General features: G+C 34.7%; 1 protein-coding gene across 1 annotated transcript in view; it reads left to right on the top strand.

Moving 5' to 3' along the window:
- CFAP47 (cilia and flagella associated protein 47) overlaps window positions 1-18487 on the top strand; it is a 260595-nt gene that overhangs the window by 67265 nt on the left and 174843 nt on the right. The window contains exons 34-37 of the mRNA XM_062488108.1: window positions 10239-10336; window positions 11143-11259; window positions 14927-15061; window positions 15550-15662. Coding sequence (XP_062344092.1) covers window positions 10239-10336; window positions 11143-11259; window positions 14927-15061; window positions 15550-15662 — 463 coding nt within the window. The remainder of the gene's footprint in view (window positions 1-10238; window positions 10337-11142; window positions 11260-14926; window positions 15062-15549; window positions 15663-18487) is intronic.

The raw sequence follows: 18487 nt of genomic DNA, 5'->3' as shown, positions 1-18487 counted from the left end.
TCTTCTCTCCTTACTGCTACTGAAAAGTAAATACATTTTGAAAGCATCTTGGCATGTGTTTTGAAAGGGCAGGCTTTGTATGTCTTACTGACCACAAACTGGAAAGCAGTGTTGAAACTTGAGTCTAAATGCCATAAAACTGTGAAGTGCAGCTATGCCTATGCTGAGACTATGATTATACATGAGACACAAGATTCAGTGCCCACTTAAGGCGTTATATGGACAATAATGATGATAACAGAGGAAGCATTAATTATTTGAGGATAAGAAATTTTTAGTTTACCTTCTAGTACTCCTCATCTTCATGTTTGTTTTCAACATTTCTCTCTGAAAGCCTAATTGCTGATAGCATGAAGAACTAACAGTTGGGAAAAACCCTTGAAGAGTTGCTGGAGTATTGGAATATTGTAATTCAAATCCTGTAGTCCCTAAACACTAGAAAATCTTGCAGATTGGTGAATTATATTGTCTCCTGAGAAGCTGTATATCTCTTTTTTAATTATGACTCTTAAAATGGTAAAAAAGATAAATTACGTTCTCAGAAATAGGGAATTTTCTTCAGTGTGTTCCAGGAAGATTTTGAAAAGAATAAATAATTCTATATTTAATATAAAATTGTTAGTGAAGATGACAGTCAGTCAATATCAGCAATAACTGAACAGTCAATCTATGTCTGAGATTCAAGAGCTGTCCCCAGAGCAGATACATCTTTGCTTTACTGGGAAAATCTATTTATGATGGAAGAGAAATTCAAATCCATTGCAAACATAGGTGTGTCTGGCAATCTTAGGCCTTGTGGCATCTTGCAAGATTCTTACTTCCATTTAGGAAAGGTTTGGGTTTTATGCATTTTATTCACTTTACTCTTAGTGAGGCTGGGGGTTTTGTGGTTTTAATTTTTATGTATTTTTAATATTTTCTGAATATATTTTCTGATTATTATCTATTCAGCATGTCATCTGAGCTAAAATGTCAGGGAAGGAGATATTTTAGTGTGTGATTACATATCATCACAAAATTGTGTGAGAGTTAAGTAGAATTCTGGTTTTAAAACTGATTCTGTAGAGCTTTTATTTTAGTTTATTTCTGACATAGCAATTCAGAAGCATATTTTTTTCTTTCCTATGTTTTAATTAATTTTTCTTTCTCTGTCCTTTGTCATCTGTCCTCTCTTCTTTCTTTCTCCAGATTTTAGGAAGGATATTTAGGGAGTCCATTGATTTTTGCTTCTCAATTTAATAGTCTCAGAGAAAATTGAGAAACTAGAGTTAAAGAATAGTTCCACCCTATGAAGGGTAGAAGGGAAGAACCTTGTTTAATTTCATGTTAATTTTTTTCAGTTAGAATCACTGCAAAACAGTCTTTTCCAAAGTAACAAATCTTGCTTTTTACACACTTAATAAAATGCTGAATTAATGAAGAGGAAAAGACTATCTAACTGCTATCATGATTATAAAAGTCTGACTTGTAGCAAAGAGAAAAAGAGAACATTGTTCTTGAATGATAAATCCTGGAAAATATTTCCTAAAATATAAATTAACAAAGTTTTAAACCATTTTTCTGTGTTATGTTTCATGATCTACACAGCAGAACATAAAAATGAAGCATAAGATATAAATATGGAGTGCTATAAATTGGCTTTTCAGTCCTGCTTGCCTTTCTTGATTTGAACATTCCATGATTGTTTCCTATAGCTGAAAAACCCACAAGTTCATATCAGAATTTTATTTAATAAAAAAGAGAAAAATAATTTTTTCCGAGTTTAAAGTCCATTTGTCATTGAGAAATAAGCAGAACTTCATGTTTCATTTAACTTTTTAGATTTTTGATTAGTATAAAAAATCATTTTGTACAGTTTATACTGTCTGGCATTATGAAGCTTCAGGGAGGTAAAGTTTGAAGAAGGATCATCGTTGGAGTTCTCTATTGAAAACATTCAAAGGGTTCATATTTGAAAACCTGTCAAAAAGGTCTTAAAAAAGAAAGTAAAGGTATGTATATTTTTGTATAAGTTTATGTGTACATATGTGCATATCTAAACATACCTATGTGTGTTTGTAGATGTGTATGCTTATATGAAAAAATGCATACATGTAAATATATGGTGGCCCTCAAAAACATAATTTTCTAAAGAAAAGTAATCAGACAAATTCTTAGAAAGAAATTTTGTTTCCTTACTTGCAATGCACTGTGACACGACTAAACAGTAATTCCACTTTCAGCCAAACTCAGCCAAACAAGGAACTTTTCAGTGTTTTTATGTTATTTGGAATAAATAAGTGCTCTGATTATTTGTGTAATTAATGCTACTTCTGCAATGCATGCAAAATATATATATTATATATATATATATATATATATATATATATATATAAAATTGAGTGTGATATAGCTGCAGATATAGTAATAGTATACTTCAGATATTTTGTGAGGAGAAAACATGTTTCAGACTGTGAAGTTTGAGAAAGATTCTGTTAGTTCATTTTAAGTAGCAAACAATAAATTTCATTGAGAGCACTATTTAACTTTTATTTACTAAATAAAAAACCACAGGCATTATAGTAATCATTGTGAAGCCAGTCCAGAAGCCAGCAGTGCTGTAATGAACTGCTGTGATTTGTAGCATTTTAAATCTGAATGATCTATAAGTGAAATGCCATGATGTGAGGTCCCACCCTTAGGTGAAAGGAGCACCCAACATCCATAAATAATCACAATTGAAAGGAATGACAAAAGTCAGGGTCTGCAAAAACTCACAAAGTTTTAGGTGTAAATCACACACTTGGAAGTTGATATGTTAGCTACTATGAAAACCTGAGCTACTATGTAAGGATGTGGCAGTGGGTTTTGGATAAAGAGGTGAGATGAAAAGAAAGAGAGAAAAAAAGAAATGAGTGAGAGAAGGCCAGAGGTCCCCAGCCCTGGTTCCAGCACTGGTCCAGCTGATGGGATGTCCAGGGTCCTGGAGGGGTCACATGGACTTGGTGGGGCTTCCTCACCCTGGTGGTGGAAGTTTTCTCTTGAAGGCCAATGAAATGGAGATGGATGTAAAATAATTCTGCTCTTTTGTGATACATTAAACCCGCAGAAATTTGTCAATTTAAGATATTGTTCAGGATAAGAACCAGTGAAAATAAACCAAAACTGCACAGAGAGTGAAAGACTGTGGGAATTTTTTTTAGAAGCAGAAAGATGTATGTGCATGCCTCAGGGTAAAAGTGTTCTGCAACAGATGGGAATAAATGAGACATATCCCCAGCGTCTCTGTTTTTCTGTTGTTGCCCCATGTGGTGCTTCTTGAACTTTTCTGCTTGGAATTATGAATTGAGAGTGGTATTAAGTTGATCTGTCAGCGATATTTCAAGCATTCTTAGATGAATAAGTATCAGTTTTGATAAGCAAGAGTTGTATCCTGCATCCTGCCTGAGGTAGGAACTGTAATTTTTCTTTAATCTCTAATAAAATTAGACTTATTTGCCATGCTGTGTGTTCTGAAGGCAGATATGTTATCAATCTCTTAATCTTATATTTTATGTAATAAATAATAACCTGTTCAAAGACGTATTTAATCTCATCTTTCTTATGCTCTGGGTGATACACTTCAGTACTATAATTTCAAAGCTTGTTCTGGTTCTAATGTTACCATGTACAGGGAAGGTTTTTGCTACATATTTCTTCTGTAAATGTTTGTGTTTAGTGCCAGATTTAAGCTACTGAGGCAGGACTATAGGTATTATTATATCTATAGATTAGTTCCACCTCCAGAGATTTTCAGATTCCACAGTAAAAATTTGCTGAATAATAATATAAACCATTATTTCTGCACTAGTTTACATGGAAAGGATGTACTGTGATATATTAAAGGCTGATGTAGCTCAGTATTCTACCTTCAACAGAAGTTGCTTAGAGATGAGTAACATTGCAAATGTACAGAAATACTTTATAGATACTCTGAGACTTCCTGCTTTGAAATTCAGGACTCCTTCAGATGGAGGTGGCACTTCTGTAATGCTGTACTAGATTTCTACAAATTTAATTGTATTTTCAACCTCTGCAGACTTGTAGTATCACAATATTCTGAAGCAGTAAGTAAATTTAAAATCTCTGTTCTGTGTAAAATACTTTTTTGGGGAGTTTGCTGCTTAATACTGTAACTTGGTTCTTCCTTCACTGACAGTTGTGTATGCCACTAAGCTATTTAAAAACTTCTTGTTCCTACTCTTGGTGTCATGCCTTCATATACAGACAGCTGTCATAGCACCATTCCATTACTACTCCTAGTAACATAGTCTAATTTCTAAATGACTTATAAAGCTCTGTTACATACTTTTAATCACAAAAGGCCATCAGTTTCAAGATTTTTATGAGAATGCATCTGGATTATTTGAAAATTCTTATATGATAGTAGCCTAGCTCTGTATATTTTTTCTTCTGTTTTTCAGTAGCTCAGAAATTGAAAAAAAATTGCTTGTGGCTATGTAACAAAAGGTTTATCATTGGTATCTCTTGTGCCTCCTTAGATATAAGGATTTTTCAAGTGATGGCAATAATTTAAACTTTTTAATTATTTGTGGAAACAGCAGAACAAGCTTCACAAGAAATACAGTACTTTAAATATTTATTGCTGTTTTTACTTTTTAATATAAAATAACTTTTAAATTTAGTAGATTAAACTAAATCTGATCCTTTAAGTTTTTAAATCCTTGGTATAAAAACAGTTTTTACACTGTGCAGTGTCACAGTGGTGGCTCTGGTCTTCTCATCCACATAATTCCAATACATCATATTTCTGCTTATCCAGATGATGGATCAGTTAATAAAAGTGAAACTTAAAAAGAAACCACAATAAATCCCAGAAATGGAGAATGAGACCAGCTTTATTCTCACAATCAAAGACTAATTTGAACATACCTGTAGTGTTCAGAACAGGTATTTACCTAGGCTGTTATCAAAATCTCTGAAAAAGGAGATTCTCCAATCCACTTAAGGCAGTATCTGCCAGAATTTCCCACTCGTTTCCATTTGAAGGAGTTTCCTATTGTCTAACATAAACTCTAGCATGGGAAATTTTGGATTAAGTCCATCTTTTCTCTTAAAATATGGTGGGTAATGAATCTTCGCTTTTCCAATAACTTTATACATATTTGCAGATTGTTACCTTCTCCTCCAGTTTCTCTCTGTCCCCCTTCTTGGCAAAACATTTACATTCTTTCAGTCTTTCAGTGTACTCAGGTCAGGGTTTTTTTGTTGTAAACCCTTTTAGTTGCTCCTTCTCTTGAAGTTTGGTGCCCATTGCTGGTTTCTATGAGAGGTGAAACTTTACTAGAAATGAACAGAAGTGGAAAGATCAGTCTGTGTGCTTAAGATGCAACACTCCTGTTAATGCATGGTAGCACAGTATTTTCTTCTTCTGCAACGGTATTGGATTTAATGTTTTGTCCAGGTTCTTTTCTGCAGAAGTTCTCTCTATCCAATTTTCCAGCTAGCACTTGCATAATAAATTATTCTTAATTAATTGTAGTATTGTGGAAGCATCATTACTGGATTTCATCCCATTTGTTTCAGATCATTACTCCAGTTGTTCAAGAGCTTAAATTATAGTCCTTTCCTTGTGAACACTTGCAACCAATTTTTCTTCCCAAAGCCAATTCTTTAATCTATTTTATATTATCTCCAGATGGGGGCAAGATAATTTTGTGCAATTTTAAAAAAAATCATATGAAAATATTGGAAAGTACACAATCTAGGATGTTTTTTGTGGATATCTGATAGCAGTTAAGGTTCCTGTGTTTCAGTGAAGTTTGTGCTTCATTTTACAGGGCTTTTTTCCTAGAATACATTTTCATTGCTTTTCTATGACAGAAAATGCAATCAAAACCATACTGAAGTTAAAATGTGTAGTATTTTTCCTTGGTCCATTATCTCATTTACATGTTAAAGAAATGAGAAAAAAGAATTAACTAGAGTTTTATGGTGACTTTTGCTTGGTATTCTGCCAACAAATAAGTGGTTTGTCATTTTTGTGTAGAATTGTTGTAAGTATTTCCTTGATTATCTCAATTTGCAAAATAGTTTCCATGTCCTGCAAAAAAACCTTGAGGCTTCAAATCTAATAACAAATATAAACAAATGGGTTTTTTTTTTTGTTTTTTTGGGGGGGTGTTTGGATTTTTTTTGAAAAATAGATTATGGGCAAAAAATCATTGCAAAACCTTGGAGACTTTTTATTGATTCATCAAGTTTTAGAAAAAACTCAGTGGATCTGGGCTTACTTTAAAACAAATTGGAAAAAAAAAAGAAAATATGATGAATAATTAGAGTGCCATAGCAAAACTTTGCTGTTTCTATGTAGAAATGCTTTGTGAATGAATGAAATTGTGTGTCTTCAAGAGCTGGCTTAACCCGTCACAAGAGAAATGGAGACAGTGCTGTTATGCTTGGTTGTTACATGCATGCAACATGATGCCATTACAAGTTAAAAAAAAAAACCCAACAAACCTGTTAAAAGTAAATGCATTCAAGAGTTAAGCTGGTCCCAAATCACCAAACTCACCAAACATGCCACTTCCTTTAGTGCTGTGTGGAATCAGCAAGTGAAACAGAGCTACTCTCATTTCAGGTCCCTTGCAGTGGCCTTTTGCAGTGTATTTTTAGGTTTCCATAACCACAAAAAGTGTTTGAGTGCACTCATAGGTGGCTGCACATCCACTCCAAGCTAAGCCTGCTTATTGCCTTTAAACAAGTACTTTCACCTCTTGTGAGACAGAGTACAAAACACCCTGTGGTGGGTCAGGATCCTGGCTTTGTTGTAGAACCAGCTCTTGCCCTATTTGATAATTTCACATTCCCAGTTGCTTCCCACAGCACTCAGCTCACATTTGCTCTGTGCCAGGGAGGCCACTGGAACATCAGGAGAAGGTGCAGTCAATTCCTGCTGTGCTGCTGCTCACAGACACCTATCTCAAGTCTGGCCAAAGTCCCTGGACATCCAGTGACATTTGTCTCTATGCACCTCTCTGGTCTTCAGAATCTTCTCCCACTGCCAAAATCTTTCCTCCAATTATGAATTCTTTTTACCTTCTTTCCAGTCCGCTGTTGTCTCATCAATGGATTATTTTTGGAAATGCTTCCTTTTTTTGCCTCTTCTTCTTTTCATAACTCTGAAGTCCCCACTTTTCCCAGTCTCATTAGTCTATGCAGAGTACAATTCATGATCTGCCTAATTGGGGTTTCTATCTCACTCCTCTTCATTAATGGAAGATTTAGAATGTGCCATTTTAGTCTTGGCGTTATCAAAATTTGCAGCCAGCCCTTTTGGGATGCAACTAGCAAGTAGCAGGAATCTGTCTCAATTCAGAAATGAAAGTTTGGACAATTTTCTCTTCCCCTGCCCCCAGTCACACAGAGTTGTTTGCTACCTGTTACTGTTCTTGTTTGAAACTATTTTTGTCCAGGTTTTTATCATCACACTGGATGAAAATCTTTATCTTAAAGCTCCACTTGATTTTTTTTTTTTGCAAGAAATGCCAATACAAATGAAATTCAATATATTTACATGCTTAGAGGTATCCTGAGTAATAATTATGATTCTATTGTTTATTTCTACTAAAATTGACTTAATTATTTTTAAAAACTTAATTACTGTAGAGTGGTTAGCTGGCAGATGTTCTGCTAGATTTGATGTAATTAGGAAGAATACATTATGTTTTCTGACTAATTTATTCACAAGCCTTTGAGGTAAGTAGGTTGATTGATAGTAGGAGGATTAACTGAAAAACAACAAAAATACTTACAGAAGTATTTAATTAGCTAAGATGGGAAATATTCCACTTAATGGGTTTTTTTCATTATGCTCCCATTTACACAACTATAAAGCTATAGTTCAATAAATGGTTTTTAAAAAATATTCTTACCATGTTTCATTTCCACTGGCACATTCATATGACTACATGGCAAAACTGAATTGGGTGATCCAGATTAAACAGTAAATTAATTTTTTGCTCTTTCTTTTTAAGCCAGCTTTGTTCCCCAGTTACTTTGTTGGCACACAGACAATTCTACCAGCATGAAAGCAAGGATTAGTGAGAACACAACAAAGTACAAAAGTGCTGTGTGTGGTGTCCCTGGACATGGCAGGGCTTGGAGCTTGGTGATCTTCAATGTCCCTTCCAACCCAAACCATTCTGTGATACAGGCACATCTACTACTGCTTAAGTGTGCTCAAGTAATATTCTCACCAGAAGACTAAAAGCAACAAATAGTGTATTTAAAGTGAAATATAAAGTAGGATAAAAAATAAAATTACTTCTTTTGTTCAAAGCATGTGGCTTAATGAGTTTCCATAACCATGCTCAGCAAATCCATCTAGATTTATAACCAGAAGAATAATTCAATGTTGGACTGAGAAAAGCAGAAATAATTACTTTTAAAAAGTTAAAAATGAAAATTTGAAAATGATGATTTATTAAAAATACTGATATTATGTGCTGAGAGTCTGGACTGTTATTAATAGAAAAAGAAAACAGTTTATTGATTTTTATAGGTCCCAACTATAATCAATAAAATGATGAATTTTTGTTAGAAAGACTGACTTTATGCTTTCAAAAATATATTTTGCTATTTTTAAAATATTTGTTTTTGCAGTGACTACATTAAATATTTTTTAAATAACTGCGAGCAGATTACTGAGAAGATGGAATGAAACTAATGTCTCCTACCTGTAGATATTTGTAAAATAGATGTCTGAATGGAGTTAAAATTAATGCTGTTACAATTTAGATGTTAAGGCCCATATTACAGTAATCTCTTCCTGTCATAAGTAACAGGAAGATGTTATATATCCAGTCAGACTCCCATCTTTTGTACCTTCCCATATGGAGTTTTCAAGACTTGAAAGTTGAGATTTCTGCTTGAAAAAGTTCTTTCGGTTAAACAATTAGAAAAAAAAATATTTTGACACAATGAGATTAATGCAAGTTTTAATTTTGTTTTGAAAACTTAAAGAAAATGAAATATTCATGCAAATAGGATTTTAAATACTATTGATTGTTTTTTAAAATATATTTAATGAATATTTAGAATAATATTACCTAGATCAATTCACAGCATGAATTGGAAAAAATAACGACTTTTGGATCTGCCCAAACATCACCACACTGAAGCAACAGCAAACTAAAATCATTACCAAGGTCACAGAGTTAAACTGAGATGGATTTACAGACCTTTGTTGTTAAGTTTGTGCAGCATCTGCTCCTGTTTTTTTCTTACTAAAGCTGGATGAAGCATGTGCAAGTTGATGTGAAGTGACAGACATTTAATTTTTTGATGATGACTCAACTGTAGTCTATAAATGTCTTCTCTTTTTCTACATAATGACAGATTTTGCTTAGGATCTGGTGCAGGGGGTTGTTGTGGGTAGGACTAATTTTTTAAGTGTAAAAGATAAATGAAACCTTTATAATTTGTCCCATATGAGAAAGCTTGATCCCAGTCCGTGTGAAAACCTTGCCATTGGCTGAAATCCAAAGTGTTTCCTAAATTTGGGAGCTTGGACCTGAGACAGTAAAGTTGTGTAAATGCAGTGTTAAATATTTTAACATATTTTAAGATATGGATGCTTCATTTAAGAAATCGTAAATAAATTCCATTTAGTGTCTTAAAAATCAGTTTTATTTTAATAAAAGCATTAGAAATATTAGAAAAATTTTATAATCTTCTGAGGCATTGGGGTTTTCAACAGTTGTAGAAGTTGTGATTTGTACTGTAACAATTGAGCTGTTAGGTCTCATTTATATTGCATTTATGGCAAATGAGTTAATATGACCTTAAAGAAAATCGATAACCTTTCCTTGTGTCTTAAGCATTTCAACTTTAAAGGATTTCTGCATATTTTCATGAGTTTCAGTAGCTCTGTTAATGTGAGGCCTATAGTAATTAAAAGTGTACATATTTAGGCTCCTAATCTATGAGGTTTAGGTCATTTGTTTTCCATTCTGCTGTGGTGAATACTCTTACATGCTGCAGCAGAGTGAATAATAGTTACAATATTCTAGGTGAGGTTTTTCAAGTTTTCAGCAACAGCTGTGAAATAGAAATATGCCAGTGGAATTCTACATGTGAATGGATGTTTCCTTCTTACATTCTTTCCTCTACTCAGTGATTTCAAATAGTTGTCTATCTAGAACAAAATAGGTGTCTTGGGGAGAAGAGTCTCATGACTTGCTTTGTGTTTTATTCAGGTGGAATACCACCCATGAGATGGATAGTGAATTTTGACCAAGATCTTCTAGATGGTCTGGTACTGGCAGCACAGATGGCATCTTATTGTCCGTATTTGGTAAGAAGGTTTTGTAACACTGTGCAGGTTCTTGCGGTTTATTCACGTCAGTGTGTTTGTTGAGCTTTGTTTTCCTCTGCAATGCTGAGGAGTACATGGAGTGCAGGCAGCTGGGGTGTGCTGTGCTCTGAGCTGCAGCTGGAGCTCTGGCTGGTGGGAGCCTGAGGAAGGAGACCTGGCACTGAGCCTTGCGTCACAGAGGTTCTGGGGAGCTGAGGCACAGCCAGGTGACCAGAGGGACACGGCAGGAGCCGAGGATCCAGCAGGGAGACCCCAGGCTTTGGCACACTCGGACTGAGGGTGTGCAAAAGCCCAGGGTTTCCTTTGCGCAGGGTCCCTCCTCAGAGGCACCATCTTGAGATGTTCTTCTGTTCTTGCACTAAGATTAAATTGTTTTAAGGATCCAGATGGCTGAGACTCTGCTGTAGGAAACCTGGGCTTGAGACAGTAAGGAAATGTTGTCTGAGAGTGGGGTGTGTGGGGAATCAAGCATCCATCACCCACTGCTGCCTCCCACTGCAAGGGACCTCCAGTCCCAGCTCAGGTGTCTTGTACAGGGAAGTTTCCTTGACAGAAACTCCTGGCCTCTGGAATTTTTTAAAAAGGAAAAAATAAAAACCAACACCCCAACATTTAGCAAGTCATGGGGGACTATTTCAGTATTAATTTTTCTTTTTACTGGGTTTATTCTTAACAGGGAATTTTAGTTCAAAATTTAGATCTTATTGATTGTTGAATGAGCAAAACCACAAAATCAATAATTTTAACTAGTGGAAGGTTGAGTTTGATTTCTTTGTCTTGTCTAGATTTCCACTCACTTCATAAAGATGTATACTAATCCAAGAACTCATGAACAATTCCTGCATAACTCTTTGATACTTGTGAAGGCTCTGCATGCTATCAGTCTGGATATGGACATAAAGGTAGGTGATTTTCTACTAGCAGCTCTTATATACGTTATTTTGATTTTTTGTGTAGTAGTGTTGCACATCTGGTTAAGGTGAGATTGTAGTGAAACAGTTTTGTTTCAGGATGTGTTGCTATATGATGGAAACCAAAATACTGCTTCATATGAATGAACTTAATTAGAAGTAATTTCCATAATTCCTTGTTTTGTAGAGCAGTGCATGCACAACTGGCTGAACATAAATCAATGCAGTTAAGATTTTAGCAACCTAAATCACACAGTGAAAACCCAAATGGAATTAATTATTACTGTTGGAATGCAATTTAGAAAAGTATGTGCAAGAACAAACATCATACACTTAACCATAAAAAGAAATGGTGAAAAAAATTACATTAATGTCTGGTGACAGTTACATGCATCTAACAATGAAGGCCCTTGAGAGTTCTGCCCCAGGTTTGATGCACACAGAAATCAGCAGCTTTGGATGCTGGTGAGAGTAGCACTCACTCAAAACCATCAGCTTCTGGTGTCCTTTTTTGGGCAGGAATGCAATGTTAAAAATTTCTTCTATCAAGCATCTGCTTGGGATCTCTCTTATATGCTTAGTAAACATGCTTTATATTTCTGTGGCTTTTATTGACCTATGGCTCCAAATTTTCTGTGTATGTTGACCTTACATAGGTTAGATATTGTTTCTTTGTTCTTTTTGTTGTCCCCAAATCCAGTTTTCTCCAGCTCCTAGTCTGCATTTCTGTAACTGTCCATTTGTGAGTTATTTATATCTCTGGGAGCATATTGGGCTGTCTGGAAGAGCAGAAGAGGCAGTAGACACAGTATTTGAAAGTATATGAGGAAGCTTTCCAAAGGAATTGACATTAGGAATCAGAGCTTATTTCTGTGAACAAAGTAGTATAAAAAGAAGCTCAATTACAACTTTTTTTTTTGCCCTTTCCATTTGAATGTGTTATGATTACAGGGAAAAATTAACTCTGCTCTTTCCATTAGTATCAGCTGCTGTCTTGCTGTCGTTTCCTGATGCAGATCACTCTGTTAGAAATTACTTTGCTATGACAGGCTAAACAAAGAAAATCTGCTGCTTCCCATACTTGTGACTGACGGGAAGCAAAAAAAGTAATCTGGGTATAACCCTCAAAACAAAGGCATATTCTGCCTCAACTTTTATTAAGAAAAACAGGCAGTTCAGCACATGGAAGGCAGAGGGTTGATGCCAGATAGGAAAAGCGTGTTGAACACTTTAGATGTGGAAGCAGAATTCTAGGATATTCTCCTTAATGAATGCCTTTTAAGACTAAATTTTGTACAACAAATGTGACAATCACTTCTGTACTGACTAACAATTTAAACAAAGGTACACAGTCAGTACTAGGAAAATGAACAGATCTTGGATCTTAAAGGTCTGTATTTTAGTTCAAATGGTACATTTTACATACATTTATTGAAATATATATATATACTTTTCTAAGCCTATTGTAGAAACTTCTGAACTCTCTTGTTCTGCAGTCATAAAAGTAGCAAAATAAATAAAATCTTTTGCTGATCTCTCTTAATTTGAGAATTTTCTGATATTCTTGTATCTGAAATTTAGCAGGCTGAAATGCTCCAGTAGCATTGGCAAAGTTCTTGACTCAGGCACTCACTGCCTTACAACTCTCAGGCCATTTGCATTAATTAACAACACAAGCTAAGACGTGTTAGGTCTGGAACAGCTGGCATTTTCAATCTAAAAATCTAAGAACTTGTTATAATAAAGAAGTTCAACTGTCGGCAAGTCTTCAGGTTTAAATGACACTTTTAATGGAGGTTAAGGCTATAAAATCTTTAAGGATTAAGGTGTAGATTTAAGATGGAGTACTTTGGGCAGGAAATGGTTTCCACTTTCTAATCATGACTTACAATTCAACCCTAGCGTATTAGTCGTGGCTACGTGTTTTTAATTCGTGTTTGATATTTTAAGTTTTAAAATGCTCTGATTTGAAGAAGATTCAGCTGAAAGCCTAAAATAAAGTATTACAAGATAGGGTGGTAGATAGCAACAACATGGCAGGAATGTTTGTGACAGAGATTAGGATAGAAGGTGCAGTGATTTGGAATAGCCAGTAAAGGAAATTTGTTTCAGATTTTTTTATTTATTATTGTTAATTTATAATTACTACTATTATTTGCTAACACATATTTTCAAAGCAAATAATATTTAGTGACTGTGAATTTTGCAATGAATCTTGTTGAAAAATGCATTTTTAAAAATTTACTTATTAGACTAGTAGATAAACGGCACAAATGGTGTTTTATGAATTCATCACAGGACAGAATTGTATTTTCTGAGGGAATAGATTCTGATCTAAGTGGAAATGGGTAGGAAGAAATATGTGGCAGAAGAAAGCCTTCAATAGATAATCTACTCTGGCATCTTTTCTATCTTAAATCAAAATGCAGGTACAGTGAAAATTGGGGGCGTAAAACCATGGCCGTATTGCAATAATGGTTAACATTCAATAGCCATTACTGAGATAGATGAATGGAAAAACCAGGATACTTTTCAGACTTCAGGTTTAAAGCTTTTGGCACAGAAGAAGCTTTTTTACTTTGCATAGTGAATGCATCCTAATGTTTGACTCTTCAACCAGTGGTGATGGAATTGAATAGAAGTATGAGATGTGTGATTGCGTCAGTGCATGAAGAGTATATGAAATTAATCTTAAGAATTATAAGGACAAACATTATCTAAGAAGCCATAGAGAGTTGCAGGGAAACTTCAGGTCATTGCCCAGTTATGTACTCACTCTCTTGGAAGGTTAGAGGAGGAGCTGGGTGAGAACTGCTGGGAGTAGGATGAGCTGCTTGGCTGGGCGTAAGGCAAGAGAACTTCACCTTGAAAACTTTAAATAAACTTTAATTTGAAAATAAAAATTAACTCAGATAGCTAAGATGATAAACCTGTCTATACATCTCTCTTGCAACACTAAAGACAGTCCAGAAGAGTAAATAGTTTTTTCCTCCCTTTTTCCTACTCTCTGGCAAAAAAATTTTCTACTCTTCTCAGTGATTTACCAGAATTGCTGAGGATTGAGTTTGACATGTTTTGCAGCTCAAATTCATTTCTGTAAATCAAATATTTAATCTGTAGGAATACTTGCTGCATTTTATAAAGCAATTTACAAAAGTATAAAAATATCTGCAATAGAAACAACTATATTGTTATTTGGAAGGTGAAATTGTCTTCATAAACAATTGCAGAACTGTATGTAGGAGTATTTGGGATGGTATTTTACATAAACTAAAAGATTTAATTTTTTTTTTTAAGATAGTAAAGGCTTATGTTTATCCAGACAGTAAAATTTTCTTGATTTTTCTGTTATGCTGCATTTAATAAAATTGGCATTTGTTTCTGCTGAAACTCTGGGGAAAAAGTTGAGCTTAATTTTTACCCTAGGTTTATCACCAGAGCATGTTAGTGGTTTTCATTAATTAGGGTTTTTTTTGTGCAGTGACAAGATTCATACTTTTATTAGCCATGTGAATAATCCAGTTATTACTGGTTAGATTAAAAATATTTGCTTAATAATTAACTTAATGTTTTTTCTTCTGCTTATCTTTAGACTACATAGGCAAACTTTTAACTGAATATCTGTTTTTTTTGTTTTTTTTTTTTTTTTCAATACTAGGCCACTGATATCTGTGATCCAAACCCTGTCATGATGCTTATTTTGTGTGTCCACCTGTATGACAGTCTCCCTCAGTACTTACCCAAGAAAACCATAGAATTTGCAGGTGGTCTCCATGCAACTATTGTGAAGCAGGTATTGATGCCATTGAATTTAGATTCATAGTAATGCAAAGTTAGAACACTGTCTGTATATATATGTTTTTATTATGTATAAGCTACAACAAAGACTTAATGGGTTTCCTGTCTTTTGGCTAGTAAATACAGAAGATGAAAGTGTGTACTTTCTGTTTTTATTCTCTTTAGTCTTGGGATTTCACTTCTGTTTTTTTCCCTATGCTTGAAAGCACATGAAAAAAATCTACAAATTTGACAAATCTGAGATCAAAGAGAAGAATTAGAGATTCACAGGCATAGGAGTGCAGTGTCCACTGTACTCTCAAAAATTAAGGTTGGATAGTCCATGGGAAATCTATGTTCCTTTGGAAGGAAAATTATCTACCCAGTTATTTCTTATTTTGTGATATCCTTAGTTTACATTTTGGAACTTATCTGCAGAACACACCTTTTATAGTCTAAAAAATGAGTAAAAATAGGCTGATCTTGTTGTTTTTGTTGTGGTAGGTGCAGCTGAAAAACCTGACCACTAATACTTTGGCATACAATGCTATTCTTTTGGGAAGAGATGCTGATGATTTCTCTTTACCTAAAGGAAGCACTGTTACTGTCCCCCCTATGTAAGTATTGACTTGTTAGTATTATTATTTGTAGCATTACAGAAATAGAAACTTACTAATTTAAGAGTGGTGGAATGCTAGAAATGTGTTCAGCTACAAGCAGGGCAAAATTAGTTGGTATAAGAGTCAAGCTTTTCTTCTTAAACTCAAAGAAATCTAGAGTAATACTTCAGTGGGACTCTTGCAGTGGAGCACAACAGAGCTTTAAGAGCATTGTATGAGCCTTCAGATCATTACAGGAGTCATCTGTCTCCAATGTATATTTTTTTCCCTGTGTATCAAAATTTGATTCACATTTTGTACATCAATGCATTGTAGAAGCATGAGCAGGTAGATTTCTTTTCTTCTGAAGTCTCAGATTTTTGTCTCTTATTCTTAATTTAAGCCTGACTTGGAATTAAAGAGACCATTACACAGGTTTGAGTAGTATTACACTGCATCTTTTTGCCCCCATCCTTCCTCCCCACCAAGATGGATGTGATGTAGTTAGTTGTTCATTTTATATGTCTGAGACACATCTAAGGATTTGAGTGAGATTTAATTTTGGGAAAGCATTAGGTTATAATTTCTGATAGCAGAAATACTCACGGTATATCACCATCTCATTGTTTTGGTTTGCTAAGTACATTTTGCTCTTTCTGTGCTATGCAGCTTTATGAATTAATACTGGAATTTCATTAATCCCTGTTTAACTAGTGAAGACAAGAGGGATGTAGTGGTGACTCTGGCTGTCAGTGAACAGTTTTTAAGTTTATCTGCAAGATATCCATTTACAGATAAAATGGACTGAGATTTTACTGTAAAAAGGAAAAAGAAAAGGTCAAAATTTGTATGAAAATAAACTGAGAAAAAAGAAGGAGAAAAAGAAGAGAGAAGGAGAAAAAAAATTCCAGTATTGATGGTCAAATTAAAAAAGACTCAACATAAATACAGTGCTCTTTAAGGACTATCAATATGTCAGTATTAAATTACATGCCTATTATAAATATGTGCAAAGAAAACAACAAATAATGCAATGTTTTCAGCAAGCTGTGAGGCTAATTTGATACCATTTTCTTTTCAATTGCTTCAAATAAGAGTTATCATATAAATGTAATCCTTGAAAATACCATGTGTTTCTATGAAAGGTCAATACCATGGCTGGTTTTCACTTCACCTTTAAAAACACCCAAAACAAATCACAAAGCAAAATCAAGACAGAAGAAAATGTGCACAGCCTTGTTGTTGAGCTGCTTGGCATTATATATAGAAACAAATATGTGAAAAATTGCATAGATATAAAAGCCCTGTGGAGATGCCAGTCATGCACATTAACCTCTGCAGAGTTTATCATAATGTCATGAACATTAAATGAAAAATAGGTTATTTGAAATTAATAGTTTTCTTAATATTCTGATGGAAGTGTTTAAAATCTCCAAGAATTGATGAGATACATGGGAGTCTTGCAGGTTCTTTATGTTAAATCATAATGTTGTGGGTGGGTTGGGAATTTATAGTGATGTGAATAACATTCTCAGTGTAGCTGAGTGTCACATGTTGCATATGGCATCATTAATTCTTGATCTGAGATTCCCACTCTCCAGAGCACTGCACTGTGCAGTGTGGACTTGCAGTTCACAGCAGGAATAGCATAAACCCCCAGAGTTATAGAACAATTCTATAAGATGAATTTGCCCTCACTTTACATTGACCACAACATGGATTAATAGAGATAAAAACTAAGCAATTTTGTGGTTTTGCCACAGAAGGCAACAATTCAAATTCAAATTCTCAGCTTGTTGCGTGAGTCAGAGGGCAAAGATCAGGCAGAAAGTGCTGTATACTGCTGTCTGTCCTTCTTACTTGTGACCAGAGCAGATTTCTTAAAACCTGATCCTTAAAGTGGCTCTGGGAGTGTATGTCTCAGGCAGTTTATTCCTGTGGGTGCCTGCATCACAGCATGTTTTTACAGAACATTTTAAATGGTGAGGTGACCTAGGAGCCTCAGATTCTGAGGGACTTGGCCAGTCTTCAGTGTCATAAATGCAACTGTCTGGGGGCTCTGCAGAAGGAGCTGGAAAGTTGTAAGAACCAGGTTTACAGAACCTCCAGCATTTCATCATCAATATTCAGAATTGACAGTTGGAGACTTCTTGCCTTCTTAAAACTAATCTCAAAACCAGACAGACATTTTGAGAGCTTCAAAGTGAGAGCTTCAGGCATTAAAGTTTTCTTATTGTTCTTGATTCATTGAAGGACTGATGCAGATAAAGTCTAAATTTGGACCTTGTCTAAACTCTCATTCTATATGGTCTTCTCCAGTTTTCCCATTAGAGAGGTGTTGCTTGTACAAAAGAACTTTGGTTTTTTCTCCCTTTTAATTATTCAGCTTTACTAATTATTCTGAAGGTCTTTTAACTTATTTCTTTCTCACTCTTCAATGATAATTTGATTAAGATTGTATAGATCTTCCCCACAAAATGCATAGCACGCCTACTGCTTAACTCAGAAAAAACCTATTCAGATTGAGGAGCATAAATTAGACCAGTTTTCAACTTAGAGTGATACTGTAATGAAAGACAACTTCCTGCACTAGTGTGTGTGAAGAAAAATTAAGCTATGTGCTGACGTAAAAAGCAATAAGGATTCAGTATTGTTCTTTATCCATATAGCTCTTTTATTAGAATGTTTTAAGGTACTCTTAGGCAGAAGTTTGTATTACAACAAAGTATTTCAGAGGAAACAAATTGCTTTCTTGTCTAGGACCCTTCCCTTACAAAGACTCTGAAATGTACTCCTGAAATTGCATTTCAGACTAATTTCTGAGCCCTGGTTTTGTGCTTTAT

This window comes from Cinclus cinclus, chromosome 2 (genome assembly GCF_963662255.1).
Source record: "Cinclus cinclus chromosome 2, bCinCin1.1, whole genome shotgun sequence".
Lineage (NCBI taxonomy): Eukaryota > Metazoa > Chordata > Aves > Passeriformes > Cinclidae > Cinclus > Cinclus cinclus.
The sequence above is the reverse complement of the archived record's forward strand: the minus strand, read 5'-3'. Positions and strand labels throughout refer to the sequence as shown.